This window comes from Python bivittatus, unplaced genomic scaffold (genome assembly GCF_059951505.1).
Source record: "Python bivittatus isolate LINGU-HERP-01145 unplaced genomic scaffold, Pbiv_v1 ctg000020_np1212, whole genome shotgun sequence".
NCBI lineage: Eukaryota > Metazoa > Chordata > Lepidosauria > Squamata > Pythonidae > Python > Python bivittatus.
Genome location: NW_028277030.1, coordinates 96,553,031 through 96,579,935, shown reverse-complemented (window position 1 = coordinate 96,579,935; position 26,905 = coordinate 96,553,031). Strand labels below are relative to the sequence as shown.

General features: G+C 38.3%; 1 protein-coding gene across 2 annotated transcripts in view; it reads left to right on the top strand.

Annotated features, from left to right (window-relative positions):
• Positions 1-26,905, top strand: part of RMDN2 (regulator of microtubule dynamics 2) — a 33,349-nt gene extending 6,444 nt beyond the window's left edge. The window contains exons 3-11 of one of the 2 annotated variants that reach the window (XR_003086180.2): positions 1,849-2,044; positions 3,649-3,751; positions 6,086-6,146; positions 13,306-13,381; positions 14,093-14,170; positions 16,372-16,457; positions 19,146-19,244; positions 20,816-20,869; positions 21,007-21,086. Coding sequence is in view for 1 of the 2 variants with exons in the window: in XM_088144705.1 (XP_088000831.1) it covers positions 1,849-2,044; positions 3,649-3,751; positions 6,086-6,146; positions 13,306-13,381; positions 14,093-14,170; positions 19,146-19,244; positions 20,816-20,869; positions 21,007-21,087; positions 25,935-25,988 (802 nt within the window). In the remaining variant the exon portion in view is untranslated. Of the gene's footprint in view, positions 1-1,848; positions 2,045-3,648; positions 3,752-6,085; positions 6,147-13,305; positions 13,382-14,092; positions 14,171-16,371; positions 16,458-19,145; positions 19,245-20,815; positions 20,870-21,006; positions 21,088-25,934 lie in introns of those variants that run through there. The other variant, XM_088144705.1, reaches the window with a different exon arrangement.

Below are 26,905 nucleotides of genomic sequence, written 5' to 3'. Positions count from 1 at the left end.
ACATTGGGTATTTTGGTGTAGTGTACATTTTAGTGTAGAGCCAGTTTGGTGTAGTGGTTAAGGTACTGGCCTAGAAACCGGGAGACTGTGAGTTCTAGGCCTTCCTTAGGCACGAAAGCCGGCTGGCTGACTTTGGGCCAGTCACTCTCTCTCAGGCCAACCCATGTCACAGGGCTGTTGTTGTGGGGAAAAGGAGGCAGGGGTATTAGGTATGTTTACCGCCTTGAGTTATATATAAAAAAGGTGGGAATATTATTATTATTTTAAATAATGATATTAGTGTACATCATTTATGTGTAAAATAGAAAAATAAACTGGATGGCTAAATGCTGACTGTAAGACATTTTGCCTACTTAAATTATTCTTTTTTTTTTTTTTAAGTTAAACAATAGGGAAGCCTAGAAGATTTACATAATAGGATGGAGGCCATGAAGACATCCTGGCCAGTTTACTCGTTCTGTCCTTTCATCCCCAGTACCAATCTTTTGAGCCCTTCCCAGTCTTTGGGACTTTCTTGAGACCTTTCCTTTTCTTGATGTGGAAAGCCAAAATGCTTGCATCCTGCCACCCTCTAAAGGAAAAAGCTGAACCAGCTGCAAGATATAGAGATGCTTGGTTTACCTGTAAGGACTCTCTTTACTGATGCAGCTACTACTTGGTCTCCTTTATTTATAATCTAAGCTCTATGGAGAGAGACTGAAATAAAATTCCTCCCATCCCCGATACTGACTGTACTAATTTTCATAGACAAAAGCAACATACAGCAGGTAAAAAAAATCACCAGTTCTTGCAAACTTGTAATAAGTCAATACAGTACTTGCAAACTTGTAGTAATGAATTGAATGGCTTGAATTTTACTAGCATAACAAATCTTGTCCTAAGAGAGCCAGTGTAGTGCAGTGGTTAATGTGCTGGACTAGAAGCTGGGAGACCCAGGTACTAGTCCTTCCTTAGGCACAGAAACCCACTGGGTGGCCTTGGGTCAGTCATTCCCTGCCAGCTCTTGTCAGTTTCAGACTCTACAACAAGCTGGCTGAAAAACAAAAACCCGTATTGCGTCATGCATTGATAGCTTTGCTATAAGAACTAGGTGAGCACAGTTCAAAAACAAGTAGATTATGAAACCCTTGTGGGAAAAACACTAAGAACTACAACAACAGCTTGTAATACCCATCACAGCCTTTTCAAGGCTAAGAACGAGGCCTTGATCATTTTTTTAAAGGATTGAATTGTTTTCATTGGAAACTAAGAGATAATTTTACCTTGTCTCAAGGTCTTGATAATTCAGTAAATGATACTACTGACTGCCATGATAAATCTGGATGCCTCTAAGCCTCAGGAGGTATTTGATTTGGTGCAGAAATGTTGTTAGTTCCAAATGATTGCATGTAAAAACCTGTAATTCCATTTTGTATCTTTTCTACGATTCAATTGTCTCAAGAATTTTTCAGCTGGTAATTTTAGAGAAATTACTTTCTTCCTTTTAAAAAGATAAACATTTCACCAAAAACTGAAGGTAAGGACAATATTAATTAGAAAATGTAGTTGATGAATTTCATTAAATTCAGATCGGTTTTATGTTTCAATACCAAAAAAGTCATTTTAATTTTACTGAATAGTTTTTTAAAATAAAAAATAATACAGTAGCGCAAAATACCAAAGAACTGTGCATGATTTAAGCATAATTTAATTGGTCTGTCTGTGGATATTACAAAATTAATGAAAATGCTCAACATATATTTTGCAGCATTTTTAAAATATGTTAATTAGTAAAATAACAGTTATAAGCTGCAATGTAACCATGCTGGTTTTCAAGAAGTAGTTATATTTTCCTCTCTTCTATTTTAGTTACATTACAGCTCATACTGATACTGAAGGAGAATCTGAGGAAGAAAAAGGATGGATCAATTGCTCTGTATCTTCATTGATACCTGAAGAGAAAATAGATTTATTTAATCTTCTGCAGGAGGTGGACAGAATGCATGTTGGCTCAGAGCATGAGAAAAGAGAAAGCTTCAAACTATTGCTTGAAAGGAAGGAAGAGGTACTGTCTCTAGTCCGGTGCATTCCATGGTGTTCTTTTAAAAGTTTTAGTTGTGTTAAAATTTAAGGATACATTTGAGTAGATTGTTTCTAAGGGAAAAAAAAATATCCTGTTGCCTAAAAATGGCCCCTTTGATTAGCATTCCCAAATATTTGCTGAAAGTAGGCTCCCTATACAAGTGGTTATGGTTACTCAGCGCAGTGGAGAAAGCATCCACTATCAAGTTACACCTCTTCTGGTTTCCCCTTTCCAGTCGCCAGCAGGCCAACACAGGCTTTCTTCCCACATTAACTTTGTGGTTTATGTGAGAGTCAATGTTGCTTTTACTGTGGGATTAGAGAAGGATGAGGGGTTCCAGCAGCAACTAAGCACTTCCCATTTTGTTCGCAGAATACAACAAGGAATTTAGTAGGAGAAGAACAAGAGATGGTTAGGTTGCTGTGAACCTCTCTTGTTTATGCTAAAATGAAGATGGTGGGAAGGAGCCTTTACTTCAACTCTGAATCACATGTGATGCCTGTGGGCAGTCTAAGGAAATAAAAGTGACGCTTTCTTCATCAGTGGAGGCTCCTTGCATAGGAAGGAAAGACAGAAATTAGCTCAGGTGATAAAAGGGCCTTTGGAGCATAGAGGTGATGCCAGTTTGTATTCTGGTCAATGGCTGTTGCTAGACCCACCCACCATGGCAGCTGATTTGTGAGATCCCTCAGAGGATGTTCTCAACATTCCAGCTGTGGCACACAAATGTTGGGATCCCCTGCTCTGAATGAATGAATGAATGAATTTCAGTGGTTAATCAGATAAACTCCTTTAAAGGGTCAAAGTAAACTATATTAGTTCAGTTTGCAGATAGGAAAAATGCTTTAGTGCTTCCATGTAGCTGCCTACAAAAATCTAGCAGGCTACACAAAAAATTCCTATTTCATGCAGAATCTTACATGTGTATATGTATCTAATTCTAGATCCTATTACTTGCTTCAACAGAAAACTCTGAAAAAGGTTTTTCATGGCATAGGGCCCGGTTATTTGAGGTTACTGCCTATTTCCCATAGTTTCTGCTTGGCTAATATGATCTGGCAGATTGGGTGCACACTGAGTCCTCTCAGTTAAACAGCGTCACCTTTTGGGACCCAGGAAGTATGCCTTGTCAGTAGCAGCACCTTCCCACCGGAATGAGGTCCCCCATGAGATCCATATGGCTCCCACGCTGATGACATCCATAAGGCCTTGAAAACCTGGCTGTTCTCCCAGATTTTGGGCTGGGGTGGATGGGGCTCCCCTGTTTTATTTTATTATGTGTTGTCTGGATTGCCATCTTGTAATTATCTTGTAATTTATTTTGGCCTAATGTATTGCATTTCGTTGTTTTTGTGTTGTTCTTCACTCTGTAAGCAGCTCAGAGTTGGTTGGAGTCAGGCAGCTTCAAAAATGCAGTAAATAGATAAAGCACGACACAATTATACATGAAGACAATGAATTTAAAATACAAGACAATGTAATTGCTTACAGAATGGCATGTGGGGACTGGGGGCATGAGCATTTTAAGTATGTCAAAAGATATCTATAGCAAAAGCAATCTAACGCATCTCTGTGTTTGCAAGCAGTATCGAAACCATCCTGGCTTTCTTTGGAGACTTGCCCGAGCTTATGGGGACATGTTTGAGTTAACTACAGATGCTGACGAGAAAAAGAACTATGCTACTGAAGGTCGGCTGGTCAATGTTAATGCAAATAATATTTGTTCAAACTAGAAATATATCAGGAATGCTATTTTATTATTGCTTCTGCTAAACAGAAGATTTGGTTCATTTAGCCAGCCAAGGCAGAGAAATATGAGCTGGGGTAACAATCCTGCTGGGGATTGTGGTACTAATCTGATTCCCTGATTCCCTTTCTTTGCTTGTACCAGGGCAGCCTTGCACCAAGAAAGATGGTGATATTTAGCTGAGCAAGTATATTGGTGAGATTTCAGAAAAGGAGTTTCCCTGCCCCAGTTTTGTTCTGAATCCACAAGGAATGCTAAGGGAAGGGCTCAGGGTTTTTTTGTGTTTCTGTTTACCCAGGCATTGCATTTTTCAAAATATTAATTGCAAAGCTGAATATGCTTGTTTATTAGACATACACTCCATCTTTCCTCTGAGAACTCAAGGCAACGTGCATAACCTTCCCTTTTCCAACTTTCTCCTAAAAGCAACCTTGTGAACTAGGTTAGGCTGAGAGACAGTAATAAGCCCTATATAACCTTCCATAGCTGAGGGGGGACTTGGACCTGGATGTCCCCTGTCTAGTCCAGCATCTTAATCACTACACCACATTGGTTTTATCCTAGAAGTACTGTATGTCCTACTGAATTAAACTAATCTGAAGCCAAATGGGATAAACTCCCAATTTAATGTCCCTTTTAAATATCTTATGGGTTCTGCTTTAACCTTAAGAGGCCAAAGTTTAACTGTACTTACCAGCTTCCAGGTGTAATAAGTTCTCTGTTCTGTCCAAACTAATGAAAAGAATGAGAAGGAATGAGTGAAAAAAATAAAGGCAGGAGATAAGGAAAAAACATCTACATCTGGTTTACATCAATATTGTTCACAATACTTCTCCATATTTTTATATTCTTCCAAACCATTCTTGCTTCCACCACGTCCATACCCTGATTCATATTGGCTTTTATTTCTTCAAATTATTGACATCTCTCATTTTGAGGATGTCATCAGTTTCATCCTGTCATGACTTTCTCAGTCTTCTGCTTCCTTTCAACCCATTCACTCTTCTTTCATATATTTGTTTTGCAATTTAATCCTTGTTCATTCTCTCCATACAACCCACACATCTCTACATACTTCTATTTCACTGACTTTATCCTCTCTCTTCCTGTTTTAACACATATTTATTTATTTTTATTTATTTATTAAATTTGTATGCTGCCCATCTCCCCCATTGGGTTGGATACAGTATGTCCATATGCCACATGAACATACTGCATCCACCATACTTTTGTTTCTGTTGACATACACAACTCATTTACATATAATTAAGTGGACAGAAGCACATTCCCGTTCATCTGTTCATGTCACCTAACAGAATATTATTTTCTGTTATATTCCAAGTCACATTTTTTCATATGCCATAGTTATCACCCAATGATCCCATAGATAGTGACCTCCACCACCTATCATAGCTTTGATCAATTAAGGTTTTCACATAAGGCACAGGCTAGGTTACCAGCCTTAATTGTACCTGTGCCACATCCAGTATTCCCTGCCAATGGTAAGGACAGTACTGGTCAGTTTTGTCAAATGTTGGCCAGTATACCACAAGTGCATTTTAAGCCCAGTGTTACTGCAAGCATGCTCACATTATTCTGTGCTAGCTTGGTTCTCTGATCTGGAGACTACTTTGCAAGCTAATATATCTGCCTGCATCTTACCAACTAGGAGGTACTTGCAGTGTCCTAACATACTCAAGATATTTTGTCAAGCCAGATTTCTTTAATCTCTCTCAGTCTTCACCACCAAGTTATCCAGCTCTCTCTTCCCTTACATCCTGCAGATCATTTATATCACATTCTCTAAAGCTTTGACTCACAAATACCATTGATGTCCCCTACCACCCCATTTCATAGTGCTGTGATTATAATAGGTGCTGTATCATTGGTAGTAGGCTTTCTGTCCACACACTACCTCTTACAGCAGTGTTACATGTGTAGATACCTACTTGGGCTGCAGTGACTTTCTTTTCCACCAGTAACCATTGTGTGTTTCCAGATTCTGCTCTGGAGGATTTCTGAGCCTTACAGAAGGAGTTTTGACACCCTAGAAGAGTAGAAAGAGAGTAGTAATCAGCTCCATTGTCAAAGGACAGCAGATAGTTACCATTTGGTGTAGTAATTCTTTATCTTGGACAAAAATAACTAGGATAGGGTAATTGACTTAAAATCACAATCATATAATTGTCTTTATTACTTTATTGTTGAATGAACGGAGCATGGTCTGGTATTGGTTTATGCATATTGTTAAAATCTGTATAATGCACCTTTTGCAGGAAAACTTGTTGGTGAGAATGCAGTTAACCTGGACCCATCAAATGCTGAGAGTCATCAATGGTAAGTTTGAATAGTAGAGATTTTACCACCTCTTTGATCCCATCTGTACCACTTTTAGGCCTGAAATGCCTAAAACAGGCACACTGTTTTAATAAAAGCATATTCACAGGTTCAGTCTTGACATCTTCATATACTTGGGTTGAGAAAGTTATCCTAGATGTTGCAGGTATGCATCTCTTTTATGATTGGTCTGTCTGGCTCTGCATTTTCTTCACTACCAGGTTCCCAGCTGCTGTTAGATTTTAGACAAGAGTCTTTCCCAAACAAGGGAAAAGATAATGCTTCCTTTGAGTTGTGTCTGATACCCAGTGACTCCATGACAAATATTTATTGTTCTCTTGGCAGTAGTATGAAAGTAGCTTATCATTGCCACCTTCTAGGATATTTCCAGTATAGCCAACAGCCCTGCTTTTCCCTAGTGGTTTCCCATCCAAATACTAACCAGGTTGGACCCTGCTGAACATCCAAGCTCATATAAGATAGCTCAGATGCTACCATTTTCTGAACAAGTCTCTATAATTATTGCTTTTAAAAAAAAAAAAAATGTATGGCCATTAGAGGGAGCCATTAGATTCTCTCTTTTTTTTCTAGTTTTCACCTAACTTTAAGGTCAATTATTCTTAATTCAGAATCTTTCTAAGTTCCTGAATTATTTTATGGTTCACTAAGGCTGTAGATTTTCTTAAAGGTGACTTCTCTTCTGGGATTTCAGTGAGAGAAACAGCTTTGCTGTTTGGAGACTTTAGCTCAAATCACTCATATTCTGAACTGCCTATCATCAATTGTGTTGGATCTCCTCCTCTCCTCTTGTTCTACATTTACAATAATACAGAAAAATTACTGTAGCTCCCTAAATAATACATTTAGTACAAACCAGCCCAGGCTTTTCTCACCCAGAATCCTCCAGATGCTACCTGGGAATGTGAGTTTGGTCTCAGCACATGCAGAGGGTGCTAAACTGAGGGAGGTTTGACTTGCCTCTTTCAATAATATATTGTCATGTATTTGTTTCCTCTTGTCCCAGTCACCTTTTTTCAATTAATGTCCATGGCTGAAGGGACTACAGCATTTTCCCACCTCTCTGTCAGTAAAGTGCAATGTAATCCTGTACATAGAAATACGGCTTCTTGCATTTTATAGGATTTATTCCTGGATAAGTGTGCTTTGGATTGTCTGCAGCCATAGCCACTTCTTTGTTTTTCTGATTGCCCAGAATTCAGCCTTACAAAACATAGCCAGCTATACAGCAACTTGGCATACAACTTTTTTTTAACACTAAGAAATGTTCTACAGCAATTTGTAAAATGTTCTACAGCAATTTGGCATACAACTTTTTCTTAACACTTCCAATAAAATGTTTTTTGAACTTTATAATTTTTTAAATAATTGCCAGCTGCAGTTTCCTGTCTTCAGATCATTTCTTCTGCCCGGGTTCATGCTTTAGGTTAACTCCATTCGCTTTACTAGCCATTATTCTCTGGTCAAATTAGCCATGCAGCTTTGCCTCAAAATACTTCAGCAAATAAGAACGTCTGTTCAGGGTCTTATGGTGCAAAGTTTTTTATGTGCATAAAAAGGGAGCAAGGAGGGACATCTTTTCCCACTACTTAGCCACCACATGGTCATTCTCACCATGTACAGCAGTGATGGTCCAACTTGAAGATCCTCCTGCATGAAGACTCACTGTGTGATTTCACTCTGGAAGCCTAAATTGTAGCAAGCACTTCCAAAGATACTTATTTATTTATTAATGTATTAGCGCTTTTATACCACTTCAATCATTCCAAGTGGTGTCCTGCAAAAGAGTAACATTATAGCATCATATATAGTAATACATGGTCCACAGTAGTCAGTTATATCATAAATCATAACAGTCACAACCACTGATAACACTTTCATTCATCCCAGGGACATTTTCTACTCAACTCCTCAGTCCCTAAATGCTATCTTAAAAAGCTAAGTTTTCAACAGCTTTCTAAATATTCAGAGGGAGGGTGGAGATTTTATTTCTGGTAGTAAGACATTCCAAGAGGAGTGCCAAATGGACAACCTCTTTTCATCAGACAGTAATCCTTGACCTGGTGAATGATGAGGCCCAATTTTGAAAGCTTGTTCCTTGCTTTATCCCTTTGCATCTTATGAATATCTCAGAGAGCTGTCTTGTCTTTTATTTCAGTGGCTTTTGGAGTTGACAATATTCATTTGTGTTGACAGAATGGTTGCTGATCCCTACAGGTTTAGAAATATCCTGGTCTTGACATTATTATTAGAAGTGAATTTTACTTATAGCTAGGATACTTATGCATCCTCAAATAACATAAATTCATCAACTCTGCCAGGGAAAGGAATAACAGATAAAAAAGATAACCTTTAGAGAAGGCAACACTTGAAGACTCTTCAGCTGTTCCAAACCACTCAGGAACTCTGAATCCACATTTTGGGATCACCTATACATTTGTTGTCAGCAATCCCCAAACCCTCTAAATGCTCAGACTGTCAGGCTTATGCTCAGGCCACCACAATGAATATTTCTCTAGAAGTCTCATCCCTCACTCAGGCATTTTTACAGAAAGTCAAGAGCAGATTCAGATAGTGATGTAATATTTAGAGCAACTACAAAATAGTCCCGATAAAGATGAAGATCAGTTCTACAGAATCTAAGAATATTCATACTCACGCATATAGGTCTCAAAGTTCAAATCCCAAGTTTCTTTTCTGTGCGATTTTGTCATAATAGATTGTCTCCCACCTTTTTCTCAGACTGTGGGTGGCACTTGCACTGTGTGATACAGGAGTCCTGCCTTTTTCAGGCCCTTTGTTTCTTACCTTGCCAGCACCAGCCCTCACAGAGACCCAGTCTCTTAATGGCCCACAGTTGTCCTCACCATACCCATGGCAGGAACTCAAGGTGAGTCAAACTGTGGCAGAAATGTGAGGGGAAATGCAGGTCAGCAGCTTGCAAATCTGACAGAAGGGTACTGGGGTCTGTAGCTTAGGAGTCAAGAAGAGAAAGTCAAGGAGCCAGGAGGTGGGGATTGTCAGGAGCTCCCACCAATGAGCACCTGACCCACCCAAATCCTGTGGAGCTTCAAGATTTCAAAGTGGAAATTTTGCAGATTTTGAACTATGCCAGAGATGAGCCAGAAGGAAATGCAAAAGCTAACAACGGTGCAGGATCATAGGGATATGGCACTGATCCAGGAATGGCCCTAAATCCTGTGTGGAGGTGCCTTTGTTAGTTTATGCTAAGATAGTGAAAACTGTGTTTTTAAATGATTGCTTCATTTTAATTATAATTTGCTTATATTAAAATTGTTCCATAGTTTGGTGTCATAACATTTTATTACATTAAAAAGATAAACCATTTTGTGTGCCAAGGCAGAAAGGCAGCATATAAATACACATGTTTTTACTTAGAGAAATACCAAGCTGCTAGATTTCTTTCCTGCAAGGCAATGATTACCTTTTGAGTATCCTTTGGATTATGGCTGTGGGTCTTGGGCCTTTATTGGATAGTACAGTATCTATAACATAGCTATGAATAATGATAAAACCTCTTCTTTTTTGCTCATACCATTTTTCTGCCCTTTATTAAATGTATTTCTCTCTCTCTTTTTTTAGCCAGTTATAATTTATGCTAATGAAGTAAAGAAAGAGTCATCCAGCTATTCAAATGAAAAATTGGTGATAGATACTTTTATCACTTCCTCTTCCAATAATGTTCCAGCTTTGGAAATAACATTTCTCTTCCTGTTCCCATTAACAGATTTTCTTCCCTACTATTCCATCTCTCCTAGCTTCTTCCCAGAGCAAATTATTTCCTTTCTCTAAGTGAATTGAAATACACTTTTATTGGGCAATTCCAGATGTTAAAAACATAAAGAATCTCCACTATGTAAAATTTTAGAAACCACAGTTCTGCCAAGGATCTACAGGGCTTCCCATAGGAATTCTTACCCATCTTCTGTGAGCTGAATTGGGTTTGCTCTCAATTAAAGCTCATGTTGATAAGGTCTTGCTCAAATTGTACAGGTATATTGCTCTAAGAGTCCAGATTTCTAGTTAGACAATGGTTGGATTTGTTAATCTACAAAGTGGTTGAAAATCTGCCTTACGTGAACTTTTGGATAAGTATTTATTTTCACTAGCAACTGTGCCTTTGGAATCGGAGGAGCTGTGAGAATTGATTTCTAATTTGTACAGTAGAAGGAGTAAAAAACTTATGGCAACGCCTAGATCTTTATCATGTTTATTTATTAAACATGTTTAGCTATAAGCCATTATACCCATTAATACTGGAAAAACTAAAGTTTTTAATTATGTTTAAATTAAAAGAGGAGATCTTAACACTGACCCCACACCTATTATCATTTAATTTCTGGATTATTTAGATAATTTTTTTGCATAGCTAATACAGATAGGGTACAGTCATTAATAGGGATCTTACCTAAAGCTGGATTCAGCCCAAAGACCTTTCTGCCTCCTTTTTAAATAATTTTCTTCAAAATGAAAATTGTGTTGCAACGTCATTCTCTAGTGTAGCTAGACATACAAATAAGGACAAGAATGTATATGATTGCCATTGTCAAATCCCTACCATTACTGAGAGATAGATATAGCCATGGGTGGCATCCACAAAGAAACAAAAATTGCAGTTGTGTCGCCCTCTCGAGCTATAATGTTCACTTTTCCTGCTTTCGTTGAAAAAAGAGCTTTTCTCTCACCTTTCAAAAGCTGAATATGAGGCAAAATGTGCTATTGTTTTTCTGTTGTTTTGTTTTATAAGGTCTGTTCTTGATTTTCCATATTTTTAACCAAAGAATTAATACGTGCTAGTTTCATGTACACAATCTGTGAGAGAGAGATCCCAGGTTGTTGTTTTTTTAATCTAGTGGAAAGTTTTGTAAAAAGCAATTTAGAAATTCCGCTTTTTAGAGTAGAGGTTGTGAATTCTTGTTTCATGTTTAAAAATCTCCTGTTAAACTTACTAGTTACTGGTCTGTATTATTTCAGACTTCTTTGGGACATGTGTCACCTGGATGGACAGCCTTTAAATTAGTTTCTAAGACAATAATTTCTTTCTGTCCTTATAGCAGATCACAGTGAGATCTGCAATAGCTTAGTACAACTTAAATAGTATCAAAAGATTGTAAGGGAACACTGGTATAGCATGGCATTCATCTAATCCAGTGTTGTCCAAACTTGGCCACTTTAAGATGAGTGGACTTCAACTCCCAGAATTCCCCAGCCAGCATGGCTGGCTGGGGAATTTTGGGAGTTGAAGTCCACTCATCTTAAAGTGGCTAAGTTTGGACAACACTGATCTAATCAATTCACTAATATATTTCTGTATCAAAATAACTGTCAGAACTCACAAGAAAGAGAGTCAAGCTGTTCATTTCAGGTAGTTGAAATACTTTCTGCACAAATCACATTTAGATTGATTCTGATCATGGTTTTCTTAATAGTAACACAACATACTGCAAAACAGGTATGTTGTCACAGTGTATCGTAAGAACACAAATTACAATCGTATCTGACACTACAGCTTTTCTCTCGTAGATGTCAATGAATATACCCTGCGGATTATTGTTTGTGTGACTTTTCCACTAAGAGAAAATAAGCAGCTTTCTTATTCTTCCCCAAAACCCCTCACATGCAGAAATATAGCCCTTAACTGGTTTAACCCAGCACTTTTCTTTCCTTGTCACGCACAGACTTGGAGATTCTGCAAAACTTCAGGATTAGCTTATTTGTATTTCATTGTTTTCTTTTCTAACCGTAATCCGTTTAGCTATGGTATGCTGAGTCCATCTGATTAGCACCTAATGAGCTAAGCGGAACTGGAGAGAAAGTGGTGTTGCCTTTCTGCAACCTATGAGAAATCACGTTTTTAGTAACCTTGTTTCTTCTAAATACTTGAAGTTCTTTAATTGTCTTCGCTAGGAATATCAAGCCTGCTTTCTTTTTGAACTGTGTTATAATGTGATCAATCACATCTGTTTGGATAGAAGATTATCCTGAATTTGTTTGTAAAGAAGATACGGTGGGCTAAGGCTACATACGATAAGATAATGCATTGCTCTATTCCAGCCTTCCCCAACCTGGCATTCTTCGCCTGGATAGCAGTACAGTTTCAGCATGTGGCCCTGTACAGCTGATGGGTATTGTTTTAGGGAGGACTGTTTTGTTCTTAATGGATGGTAATTGTATCCACAAGTTTGGAAAAATACACTTCCATTCCATTGCTGTAAGTCAGTTGCAGTGTGTAATTGCTGCATGGAGAGCAAGGCGAAAGAGTGTGAATGCTTAATAGCTGGAGTGGAAACTCATTTAAAACCATCCTAATCTTTATGGATGATCTGAGTCAGGATTGAAAACATAAAGATTCGAATCACTGAAAGCTGCACTTGGGAATTTGTTAACGCAAAACAGATTTTGAGCTAGCAGATGAATTGTGATGCTGAGTTGGCAGCTAAAGATGCGCAATAAAAACAGGGCTGTTGTCTAGTTAAATAAATCCTTGTTGCCTTGTCTTTTGCAGTTTTAAAAAGTTAAAGCAAGGAGCTTAAGCACCACATTGCCTAAGGCTTAATTCCAGGAGATCTAGTGGAACTTTCTTTAGTGCAAAACAGTTTAGGATTAAACATACTGATGATTTTTTTTTCAGAACAACAAATAAATGACTTATATATAGTCTTTTTGTTGATGTTTGCACAAATCAGTAGGAGCCTTCTTAGAAGAGGCTGATAAAAGAAGGAATGCCTCTTCTAAGATGATTCCCTGCCTTGTGTTACTTATGTACTGAAAGTAATAGACATTTGTTTACAAAGCATCAGGCTGGCATTATAGGTAGTCCTTATTCGGCAACCACAATTGGGACCAGCAACTTGGTCATTAAGCAAAATGGTCACTAAGTGTAAGCACAACTGTGCTTATGATCTTACTTCAGCTTTCCTTTGTTTTACAGACCTGTGAAGGTGGTCAATGTGAGGATTGGTCGTAAAGTTACTTTTTCATCACTGCCGTAACTGCAAACAGTTGCTAAACAAGGCAGTCGCTAAACAAAGACTACCTGTATTGTAATACAAATGATCACAAAAGTCTAATGATTTCTCCCCCCTTCCCCTCCCCTCCTTTTTTCTCACTTCCTTTTCAGGTTTGCAATGATGTGTGGCTATGTGTCTCAGTTTGAAACTATACAGAACAAAATCAGGAATGGCTATCTTTTTAAGGTATGTTTTGGGTAGTTTTCTTAAGCTGCTTGCTACTGTTATTAACTTAATTCATCCTGACAGTACTGAAGATTATGTTTAAAGTAAAACTAACTCTGCCTGGGAGGCATACTTTACTGATGGAGTTATGTTGATGAGTGTGTGTGTGTGGATAATCTCCTTCCAAACAACTTGAACCAGCTTTCAAACTGAAAAGATTTAAAAGTGCGCCTTTTGGATTAGCCACAAGGTTTTTGTCCTGCTCCCAGCCTAAAGGGGGAAGGAGCAACATGAGACCGTGCTGACCCGGAGGCCCAGAATGAGTGTTTTGACATATTTGCACTAGAAATAACTCCATTTGCTCTTGATTCCATGGACTCCAACTTCTGATGGTGTTTCTGCTCGCAGCAGGTTTAAAATGGTGTTCTCTTTTAAAATCAGTGTCAGTCTTACTCCAGAGTTTAGTTGATTGAGGTAGGACTCCTGACAAAGAATGGCTCTTGCTCATTTTTAAAGTTAACAGGTTCCATTTTTGCTGGAATGCCTCTCACTTTGGTAATTTCTGACTGTGCATATTCTTGAGTTCTAGTCAGAACTTTTTAACTGCACATATCACCTTGATGAATTCTAATATTTACAGAATACCTGAGCAAACAAGATGCCTGAATTTATTATGGCAAAACAGCTGAAAACAGGAAGGGCAGTTCTTCCTTATGATCTTCTCTCTTACAGGAACATCTTGACAAAGCCATTGCGCTTAAGCCACAAGATCCCCTTTTATATTATCTTACTGGAAGGTGGTGTTATGAAGTAAGTATCCTGTGATCCTTTAGCCATTTACTCATCAGGAGTTCATGAAGACTTTTTGAAAATAAGGGCAGCTGAGTAATTTTATAAAATTTGGGGCTGGATTAAAAGTCACAATGGTATGAGAGATGTACTTTAAAGCCCTAAAGGATTTATGTCCAGGATAACTTTGCAACAGCCTTTTCTTACTCTAAGATCTGATGGAGAAACCCTTTAATGCCATAATAGTGGAGGGACAATGTTTTACTTTAGTTACTGTATCTGCCTGTTATATTATATCATGCTTCTTTTTTATTTCTGGTTCGTGATACTTGCCTTATGTCTGTTTAATAGTCGTTAGCCTCCTAGAATAGAATGCAAGTCTGTAATTTGTACATTTCCATTCATATAATAAAGATGCTAATAATCAAGACCTACTCTTTTTCATAAAAGAGAAAATATTCTTTATAGCTTGTTTTAAGTTACTCACATTCATCTAGAGATACTGCAGTGATCTGAGATTGAAACAATATCAGATTCCTTTAGGCCAGGTAAGAGAATTTCAGAGTCAAATGAGAAAATAACTAGAATACTGAGGATGTCAATCTTGTTCTTATCAAATAATCTAGACAAAAGTATTTCAAGAAGGATGATTATTTCTGAAGCAAGGGGCCGGAGGCAATTTGAAATCTGTTAAAATTCAGGGACGCAGAATTCCATATGCCAGGTTAATTGCATAGGCAAATAACTGACTCAGTAGATCAAGTGTGGAATTCAATCTTTTATAGATGTACATGGGAGTAAGGGTGTTAAACCCAAGGGTGCTTTCTTTTGAATAAACAAATGAAGGCTTGCCCTGGGTTTTTCATTCCTGAACTGGTGAGGTACCTGATTCTTTTGTCTGGATGTGAGAAAAGGCCTGCTCATCAGTAAAGTCATTCATTAGTCTTGATAAGTCCATTATCTCTCAGCAAAACCTACTTTATAGAATTGTTGTTAAGCTAAACAAAGCCTACTGCTAGAAAAAGCCAGGAGGGAGTGGCAGTGATAAAAATATATCAAAGGTGCTTTTTTTAAAGAAAATGTGAGTTCAAGAGCTGCTTTGTCTTTTTGAGATGAACCTCAAAATCTATTTGGGGAATTTCCTTTAGCAAATAAATTGTTCACCTCTTAGGAGAAGAGTTTCCCCCATTGATTTGCATGTTGGAAGCCCCCTGGGTAGGTCACAAATGGCAACTGTGTGACCTTGGGATGCTGCAACAGTCGTAAATACATGCCGGTTGCCAAGCACCCGAATTTTGATCACATGAGTGCAGGAACGCTGCGAAGGTTGTAAGTGCGAGAACTGGTCATAAATCACTTTTTCTAGCACCATTGTAACTTCTAACGGTTGTTAAACAAATGGTCATAAGTTGAGGACTGCCTGTATTTCAAATCAAAGCTAGAGAGGCATCTGTCAAGAATACTTCAATTTGGATTCCTTCACAGAAGAGGAGGCTGAATTTGATGGCCTACATGGCCCCTTCCAACTTTTATGATTTGTCCTTTGAATGTCATAGGGCAAATGTCTGTGATGGGATGTTATCAAGTAGGCTGGGCTGAACGTTGAATTCTGTGTGTTTAATGGAGAAGAAATGAATCTGTTTCATCTTACAGAGGCATAATGTCATTTTCCACTCTTATTTTAAAGGGAAAACCATTGCAGCTAAAAATTGGCTATTTTGCTGCTGTATTCCCAGTGCAATCTGGGAAGCTCTGGGGACTAGGAGATGGGAGTTCAGGACTCAGTGTAGCCAGTGGGCTGCAAGTTACCCACCTCTATATAATTGTTTTAATTGACAGGCAATTGAAAAGTCCCTGGATTATTTGGGGTGAAAAAGTTCCTTTTTAGCCAAAGAAAGCCATCCACACAAGTCATGTTAGGATACCGTGGGGTAGCTCTCTAAATGTTGCCCTGATATCTTCAGAAGAATGACAAGATACAAATGACAGAGAAATTATAATAGGAACAGTTCTGAACTATATAAAAAAAAGAATGTATAAAATGCATTCCTTTTCCAACATTGATTTAATTCTCCAGCTGACAATATTAAAAAAAACCCTTAGTGATTAAAATGTGATTAGAAAATGTACTTTAAAAGTGGCTACAATATAACATCAGTGTCATTTACTTAAGTGGCATAATAACATTTCTTTTAAAAATACTACTTTAATTTTATTTTTAGAACATGCTAGAGTCAAGTAAAAAAGGACCTTTGGGGAAAGAAGGGTTGTTAAGCAATGCAGATCAAATTCTCATCCAAACCAAAAGGTGAAACTGAAATTCTCTATATCAGTTCTTAGTAAACTTTGTAAGAAAATGTATATTGTCCTAGACAGTTCCTTTACTTTGCAATTTAGCTACAAATTTTAGAAGCTGATTACAAATTCTACATGGAAAATCTAGATGCTTATGTGCTGCAACATTACAGATGAAACTTGTATATGAGCCATCAATTCCAAGTGTGTGTGTGTGTGTGTGCATGCCTGTGTGTGTATAGAAATTTGAGTGGTGTCTAAAATGTTATAGAAACAGTATTTCCCTTTATTTTAGTTTTCCAGCAATCCATATCTGCTCCAGTTGGATGAAATGTACTTAATGATATACAAAAGTCTCTGATTTTCCAAGAGTTCTCCCTCACAGCTATATTGACATGCTACTGTCCAGTCCTTGAGTTGGCAGAAACTATACCAATGTAAATTGCATGGCCTTGATGCCTGAAGCCCCATTCTTCTTAAGGGACAAGGTTAGAGACTAATGCTGTCCTAATAGTTTTAATGTAGGGCACTTCAAGTGTAGCAATTGGCTGATTTCCCACCTGCATTTCCCCTTCAACCTACTGTCATCTCCTGGTGAGAAAAACAATGTGTTTTTAATGTGTGGTGGAGTCTGCTTGGAATAATATGACTGGTGCCTGGAGCAGAGACTTTTACCAGCTTCCAGGTTGCTTGAATGACAGATTGCTTCCATGGAGGTTTCCCACAATACAGAGATATTCAAGCTACTAGTCTTCTGGAAGAGCACTGTACCCATGTCCAAAAAGGAGAGGAGGAGAGGAGGAGAGGAGGAGAGGAGGAGGAGAGGAGAGGAGAGGGGAGGGGAGAGGAGAGGAGAGGAGAGGAGAGGAGAGGAGAGGAGAGGAGAGGAGAGAGGAGAGGAGAGAAGTTAAGTCTGGCTAATGGGTCACAAGCATGATGGGCTGAAGTGTGAAGTAATCATATCTACTTCATTTTGTGCCCCTCTGCTGTATGTATATAGCCTGTTGCCCAGGCTACTTTAGGTAGTGTTCTTCCAGAAGAGTAGTAGTCATTCATTCAGAAATACCCTAATTGACAGGTCAAAGAAATGGCAGAGGGATTACAAGGAGAATCAGGAGAGCTCCTTCTCATTCCAGCCCTTTGTATGTACCTTATGAGGTAAAGGGTGAAGGGAGAGGAAGCAATCAGTGCTGTAAGGAAATATCAGTGTTGGCAGGAAGTGGCTGTGGCTGTTTCAGTCTATGCATCTAGGCTGTACCAATGGCTTGTTTCTGAGGTTGAAAGATGAAATAGGCAGAATTCTTGTCAATTTCACTTCCTCTGTCCTATATCCCAAATCAGGAAGTGCTACAAGAAAATGGCAGTGCTAGCAGTGAGTGCCTGCCACTGGCAGTACCTGAGAGTAGCCCATGAAGTACACAAAATGGCATTGGAGTAGGCAAAGCAACACACAATAATACCATTAGAAAGTGCATTCATGTAAAATCCCTTGTCATCCAAAGGAGCAGAAATGCACTCATTTATAACAGAACCAGCAATAAACAGCTGGCAGAACTCCCTTTGCCAACTTAAATCAGAACACCAGTCTTTTTTTAAAGTCAGTCATTGGTTTTTACAGACTTCTCTTTCAAAAGACTGCTAAACATGGTTAAAAACAGGCCTAGCACTGTTCCAGAAGAGTGCTAAACCTGTGTATGTATATAAGCACCCTGCAGGCCAGATGCCTTGGTGGGAGAGAGGTGTTTGGTTTCTTTAGCAGCCTAAGTCAAAATGGACATAGGAGGTAGTGCTCAGCAACTGGAGGGGAGGAGCATACCCACCACAGCCTAAAGAAGCAATTAAGTATTTGGCAGATGCTAGCCTCTGACCACATCATCACCAACATAATCAACGAGGCATCACAGATCATTCATACAGCAATGCTTGTTGGGAGAACAGAGAAACCAATATTTTAACATTAGAATACACTTTAAGCTTATTGCATGTTTTCAGAAAACTAACAAGGCATATTTGTGCCATGGGTAAGTACATAACATACTACAAAGAGTAAGAGTCTGTTAAAAGTTTAACTCTTTCAGTAGTAAGCTTGACTGACCACACACACTTTCCTTAAAAAGGTGGTGTGAGAAAGGGCTCTGCGTGCTTACCATTTTCCATGGTTTTCGTCCTTTTGCAAATCATTCCAATTACTACATAAAGCGCAGTCCATTCTCCTTAGCAGATGAGAATAGTATCAGCCTCGTTCAGTGATGCTTTTGCATCCTTCCTTATCTTAATCCAAAACCCCAAAGGCAAACTTACATAAATAAGTCTAGACTTTGTTGAGTCTGTAGTCCAAGACTGGAATATATAAACTCCCCTAGGCTACACGCAACCATGAAATCTCTAATTCAGCCCATGTGGCCCTCTTTGACCACACAACAAAATACAGCAGTACAATAATCAAAAATGGGCAGAATGGTTTTCTACCACTTGTAAGTAGAAAAGAGTGAATAGTACAGGATCTGTCCCCAAATAGGCTTAAAACAATTTTAAAAATAAAGAAAAAAAGTTAGCCTCTCCAAAATCAATAAGAAACATGTCATGGAGATATTTTATAATGACACTTGGCTTGTAAAACTGCATTTTCTTTTCGTACCTAAAAAGCGCTCTCTAAATGACTATTTTTTTCACCTTTCCCTTCTTATTGGGGTTTCCAAAGGTTGCTCAGTTGTCTTGGATTGAAAAAAAAGTAGCCGCTGCTCTTTTTGGGACTCCGCCAACTTCAACAATACATGAGGCTTTGCAGAATTTTCTGAAGGTAGATACAATATTCTCTCTTCTCTCTGGCTGCCAACTGGCTGGCATTCAAGAAATTTGTTCAACAAATGGTTCTCAGCAGCTATAAATTCAACACTCTTCAAAATATTTTTCAGACAATATCTTTAGAAGAGTGACCACTCCTGTTCACTTAAACTAAATTTCAGGAGTCTGCTGTGTCCCTCTTTTTTGCAATTAAATATTCAGCCTTTTGATTTCATCTATAGAGGTGTTTATGAGCATCTCCTGTGAGAATGGCACCTATTGTCATCTTTGACTAGTTAAAGATGATACAGGATGTTTGAGCAATTTAATAATTGCTGCATAGCATAGATGCCCTAAAGAAGTTAGAGCTTTCTCCCCCTTCTCTTCTTCTCCTCTGTTTACTCCCTCTTTTCTCTTTGTTACTTCTTTCTTTTTTTTTGGTTCATCCTGTAGTGCACTTAAGAAGCAGAAATAATGGGTCAGGTCTAGATTTCAGAACAGCTTCCACATTCTTGTCTCCCCACGGCATTCCCTCCAGTCTCCTGAAAATGATACAGAAGTAGTTCAGCAGCCCCTGCTAAATGACTTTGGTAAGGAGGGGTATGAAGACCATGGGAGTAGAGTAGGCCATGCAAAGTGATTTTAGCTGTTCTCGGGAGATCCTTCCACTTCCCATCCTTCCACAACCTGGCCCTTTGTGTACTGTTTCAACAGTTGGGGGGAACTGAGCAGGTGTCAAATCTGTTTCTGCTCACCTAGTTGGCTGTAATTGTTCAGTAACCTAATGGTAGATTGGCTGCGGCTAACAGCAGATGAAGTCTCAAACGTGGGGGGCACAAGGTTGCCTACCTTACTGAAATGTCTAGTTGTTACTTACCCTAGTTACAATCTCTGGCTGTTGCTGGCTTCAATCTTGCCACCCTATGGATGCCTGCAACCTTACTGTTTCTGGCTAGGTTTTGTGGAGATTCATTTGTTTTGTAAAAATCATGTCATTGACGTGCTAGAGCATTTGCACACGAGGCTTTGGCACCACTCCTGGATTGGTGCCATGTGTCTATGATCCCTTGCCCTGCTGAGTGGCTGAGCTGATTGACTTCTGTGGGGCATCACGAATCACCCAACTTCTGGTGATTTCCAGATCTCAGCATAGGAACTCCACTGAAGCTTGGGGGCAGGTTGTTTCTCACTGGTGGGAATTCCTGCCTTTAAGATCCTTGGCCCTCTTCCTTCCCTGCATTTGGGAGGCAACATAATTCCAAAGCACCCCACTTGGACAGAAGGTTGGCTTTGTAGCTCCCTCTAGCAGTACCTTTTAAAATTGTTCCCTGTAAAAACAAATGTAGCAAAGTAACAACAGGCATGAGAACATAGTGCTGTTCTAGCTGGCTGTCAATGTTTATGTTCAACTATTAGCAGCTCGAGGGAGAATTGTTCAGGTTCTGGAAGTGCTGACTGGCATTGTGAGGACATTTGGGCAGTACAAAATACTTCGTAGGTTTGGGGCATGAAAGCAATAGTTATATGGAAGTGTGCCTAGTCTTGCCGTGGCATTCTCATCTTTCTATCTTTTGTCATTATACTCAGGCTGAAGAAATACATCCCCGATATTCTAAATACAACTATGTCTATTTGGCAAAGGTAGGAGGCATCACTGTTTTCTCCACTTTACTTTTTCTTTTCTTCTTTTTCTTTTTTGAATAAGAAACACATTTCTGGTTACTAACTACCTGTTGTAATTTTTCTGTTTTTTGTGCTTGTCCTTCATTCTCCATAAGTGCTACAAAGATTTGGGCCAGAGGAGCAATGCTCTGAGGTGCTGTGAGACAGCCTTGTCCATTCTGCCAGTCACCAAAGAGGTGGGTCTGAAGGTTGTGTGTTCATCTTCCGATGGAGGAGCTGTGCGAAAAGGTTTTCTTCTGCAGCCACTTTTCACACTGTCCCCGTAACATGTGGAAGCATAAATATACCAGGAGGCTGTAAGTTCTAGGCCCGCCTCAGGCACGAGAGCCGGCGGGGTGACTTTGGGCCAGTCTCTCTCCCTCAGCCCAACCCACCTCACAGGGTTGTTGTTGTGGGGAAAAGAGGAGGCAGGAATAATAGGTATGTTCACTGATGGATGAGTGGGTGGATGGATAGATGATAGGTGGGATAAAAATATAATAATAATAATAATAATAATAATAATAATAATAATAATAATAATATTGCCCAATCTTGAATATATTTTCGTTCCGTGTCAGTGGGATGTGGGAACAGGGATGGAAGGAATGGGATACACGTGGTACGCTGTCTGTCTTCTGCAGCTCTCATTAATTTCAGCCAAGATGCAGAGAAGAACTTCCTGGAGAACTGAGTCTTTATTACTATAGAGGAAGATCTAGAAATGAAAGGAAGGCAAGTCATGTGTCACAGTTTTGCAAAATATGGTATAAGAAAACAAAGGAACTTGTGATGTCCCTGACTGCAGTGTTGAAAATCTGTAAAATCTGATATTATGAAATTATATTTAAGCAGATGACTACTGTCACGGGGCTAATGTTTATTATGAACTGGGCAATTTGCAGTGCAGCTAGTCACTCTGATTGCTGTTGTCTGATTTGGAAATTATTGTGGTCTGATTTGGAAATCCCTCTTCAGGGGAAAATGGCCATTTATCTGCTGCCTTGCTTAACCCTATCAAGCCCACAGATTCACTATGCTGAAAGTGCTGCAAGTGACTTTAAAAATAAGGGGGAAATGAATCAGAGAAATCATCTCTCATTATGATTTGACTTATCTAGAGTTTTTAACTATGCAGTTGTGCAGTATATGTTTGTGCAATGACGGCAGAAATTGGGAATGGATGCCATACATCCCTTCCCATTACTGATACATTTTTGCCTGGCTAGTTTTATTGTCTAATTGCAACTGCCTGTCTAGCTTTTCCTTGAAGATGTGAAGTTTCAAAACCTGCCTACGATAGAAATAACCTTTAGTGTTCAGCCTATCCTTGGGAGGTGACAACACTTGGGCCTTCTCCTTAGACTAAAGCTAAGCAGGATCATTCTTGTGTAAGGCTTAGATACAAGATCTCCAGGGATCCCAGCCTAATTTAAAACATACCCCAGAAGGTAGCAGTGGCAACCCATGTCCATATTGTTGCCAAGAAAACTACATGGATGTGTCGGTGAAGTCACTAGGAGTTAAACTTGACTTGAACCTTTTTCATGCTTAATGGGAACCTATTGTTCAGCTACTTAATTCTACCAGGTGCGGTGCAAAGTTCTCTGATAGTTCCCAGATTAATCCCAGTACTGCTAAATCCCAATGTTGATATTTCTAGCATTTGTAGCAAACAAAGACTGTCTTATGCTTGTACTTAAATGCTTGTATTTATTTTAAAATAGTATTTTTGTTGTTCATTGAATTCATTGAATTTGTTGTTCATTCAATTCAGTCACTTCTGACTTGTATTTTGCCAAGTTTATTTTCCAGTAATTGCTTTTTTTGAGTTCTTGTAAGTTCATGCTTATGTCACCAGTGATAGTATCTAACTCCCTTGTCTTTTATCAGCTCTCTTTTCTTTTTTTAATTTATATTTATTAAAACATTTTCATAGAGCAAAAGACAAATCAAAAGGAAACAAAAGGAAAGAAACTGAAGTTAAGCAATATAATAACTTCCGACCTTCTTTTCAACAGATAGTTATAATTTTATAGTCCTTCCTCCTTCTTAGATATTATATAAGTCCCTTTAGCCCCTCACTTAATCTACATCTTTCGTAATCTTCAAACTCATAAATCATGATCTAATTTCTTTCTTCTTTCAGCAAAAAGTCCATATAAGGTTTCCAGTCTTTCAGAAGGTTTTTGTTGTTTTTTTCTCTGACCAGACGGGTCAGTTTTGCCATTTCTGCAAATGCTGACATTTTCACAATCCATTCCTCCACTGTGGGGATTTTGTTTTTCTTCCAGTGTTGTGCATATAATAATTTTGCTGCAGTTACCATATGCAAAATCAATCTACTGTGAGTTTTTTCTAATTCATTGTCCATAAGTCCCAATAAAAAGAGTTCTGGTTTCTTCGCAACATTAAGCTTTAAAATTCTTTGCATAGCTGTATGAATTTGTATCCAAAATTTCTTAGCTTTCTCACAAGTCCACCACACATGATAAAATGTCCCCTCATGTTTTTCACATTTCCAACACTGGTTCGAAATACCTTTCTACATTTTTGATAATTTCTCTGGTGTCATGTACCAACAGTTCATCATTTTATTAAAGTTTTATCTTAGATTTTGACACAATGTAAATGTAATACCAGTTACCCATATTCTCTCCCAAGTGTCCATCTCTATGTTATATCCAAAATTAATAGGCCATTTTGTCATGCAACCTTTAACCTGTTCTTCTGTTTCAAATCTTAACAAAAGTTTATATATTTTTGCTATTACATGTTCACCATTTGTACATAATTCAATTTCAAATTCTGTTTTATGTTTTTCAATTCCAGTTGCCTTTTTATCCATATTAAACCTGTATTTTAACTGTGCATATGAAAACTATAGAAAACTCTGTCCTTCTGCAGTCAGTTGTTCTTGTTTTTTGTCAGCTTTTTCAGTTGCCTTAAATTTTTCCAGGTCTCAGGGTCTTCTCAAATAATTCTTGCCTTCAGATTATGCATGTAAAATATCTAAAATACTTAAGCTTTACCTTCACTATTAATGTTTCCAATGAGTAGGTTTTACTTCATTGAGTTTTACATTTTGAGTGATTTGTTCTGCTTGCAGGCCAAAGTGTTCTCAGCAGTTTTCTCCAGCACCAATTCAAGGGCACCAATTCTTCTTAGTTCAGACTCTCTGATGGTCCAGCTTTCATGGCTATATGTTTTAGCTGGGAAAACCATGGCCTTGACAATTCATACCTTTATTGTCATACATTTGTAGTATGATTTCTCTGTATATTTTGTCATAATCTGCCATCAACTTTCTCCCAGGAAGCAGGTGTCTCTTTATTTCATGACTACTATCACCATCTCTATGCATTTTTGAGCCTATGAAGATAAAATCTGTTACTACTTGGAATAGTAACATTGGTATTGGAATATAAAATGAACTTTGCTAGTGCTTCAGTGACTGCGGTGTTTTCCCTACCTGCTTATAAACCATGTGTATAATTTTAACTGCAACATCCTGCAAGATTGTCACCTTTCAAACAAGAATTTTTCCAGAGCATTTAAATACATTTTAAAATGAGTATTAAATTAGAAAGTGGCTTAAAATGGAATTGCATAGAAGAAACTGCACAAAAGAAACCAGTTACTTCAGATAGTCCTCATTTAGCGAGCATGATTGGGACTGGCAACTTGGTTGTTAAGTGAAACAGGAGTTGTGTTTACAATTTTATTTCAGCTTTCCTTTGCTTTACAGACCTGTGAAGGTTGTAAATGCAAGGACTAGTCGCAAAGTTACTTTGTCATAACCATCATAACTGCGAGCAGTCATTAAACGAGGCAGCTGCTAAATGAGGACTACCTGTATAGGTAAATATTTTACACCAATTTCTTGTTTTCATCAGCAAATTTGCAGTGATATAGTTATGGAGTCTAAACCAGGTAGAAGATGACTCCACGTGAACAATTTTTTGCTTAGAGATGTGCCACTTAATGCAGTTTCATTTCCAGTGGCCACCCAGGTTTTGAGGAAGCTGAACTCAAAGTTCAAGAACAAGAAGATGCTTAGAGGTGCCAGAGCAGCTGTAAGACCAACAAAGCTGTGGTTCCTCTGAATATCTGTGTTTAACAGCCAACAAAGGAGAGGGAGAAAATGCAAAGTAGAAACTTTAAGCCATAGGAATGTTGGGTTCACTGAAACACCTCCAGAGGTGTTGGAAGATGAAAACCATTAATTATGAGCCATTAGAATTGTAGGTAATGAACACTTCATTACACTTTTTTAGGAGGAAGTTGGAAAGGAGAATGGTAGGGTCTTCTCCCTTTCCCCTACTTTGTTTTTGTACTGCATTTGGAAGAAGAATGAACCAGTTATCCTTCCTGTGCTATTAACACTGAACATAATCTCTTGTTTTGTTGAAGAAATTGGCGCTGGCTTCAGCAGCTCTGGGTGGTTCTTAAGGCATAATTAGATAAGCTTAATTCTTTTCCTTTTTTTGCCCATGTGGCAACAAAGAGATCGAAACCATTATGCATCTATTACTGCATTGTAAACTCTACAGGGATATCAGGTCTACTCATATTCTGCCCCTAATATGTAAACTTCCAGGAAGACCAGACAATTTCTATGTGTCCATTTTCTAGAAGATTTGAAACTGTTTATCGCCTGTGCAGTAGCCAAATTCTGTGTTGCTGCAATGAAAATAAGGCATAACTAGTTACAGAAATAATCACTTCTGTTTTATTATCACTTTAAATTTAACACATACTAGCTATCTTGTTTTTAGATTATTTTACTTCATAGTCTGCAATATTTTAGATTTACACTTGCACAAGGAATTAATGCACCATTATAGCAAAGTATTTCACATTTTTATGTGTTATTTTATCTTTGTTATGCTAGTATTTTATCTCATCTGTTCAATTTTACTTTGGTGTTGCATTTTTTTTTCCTGGTCATTGATCAACAAAATTATTATTACTATTACTATTACTATTACTATTACTATTACTATTACTATTACTATTACTATTACTATTACTATTATTTTAGGATCAAGAAGCTGAGGACATTTTAGAAACTTTGCTTCCGTCCCTGAAGCTTTGATGATGACATGACACCATTTCGGTTCTGTGAAGAAAGGCTGAAGACCCAGGTCCCTGGAATTCAGAGGGATTTCAGTCCACCTTGGATTTGAGGGGGTGGGGAAGAGTTCTAATTTTTAATTATGGTGATTCAGTGACAAATGAGTGGACTGCCTTCTGTAAGCCTATAACTTTTGTACAAGTCACTTCAAGGCCTGCAATAATAATAAGAGGCTTATGTGCGATGTCACCTGTTGAACAGGACAGTCTTGCATTACATACCACCATACAACACTATTAAGGTGGGTTTGCTGAGGCAATCAAGTGCTCCTGACCATTGCACGGGGCTGCTGTTTCGTATGAAAGACTGCAGAAGAAAAGTGAAGCCATCGGTCCTTTGCCTCTGGCATTACCCTTCTTTATGCTGAAGAAAAAGCAATTCACTCTGGCTATGGCTTTATTTTTTTATTTTTTTGCAACATCAAGGAGAAAAACTGCTCCAGGCTCACTGCCTTCCTTTTATTTTTGTAAGGTTTATTTCCAACTAACAGATTGCGATTGAGGATCCTTAATAAATGGTGCCAAGGATCTTAACCCAGGGAAATTGTGCATTTTTTCTTGTCTTTTTTAATGCATAGAGACTCTGCATTTAGCATTTAAAATGCTAATTTTAACTCATTGGGACTCTCCAAGTGTGAAATCCAAATCCACTGCTGGCAATGGATATATTGAATGGGCAGTAATTTTGCTGAGAAGGATTAGTTAGATAGTTTTATGCCTGAATGCAGATGTATGTAGCTGAGTTTTTCTGCTGAACCGACATGGGATATTATGGGTGTGAGTGTTTTTTCTCTTGAAAAATATCCGTTTTGTAGGAGAATTGCACCTTTGGTCTCTGAATCTTAAATGGAAAAAAATAAAGACATGGTGAATCTGTCA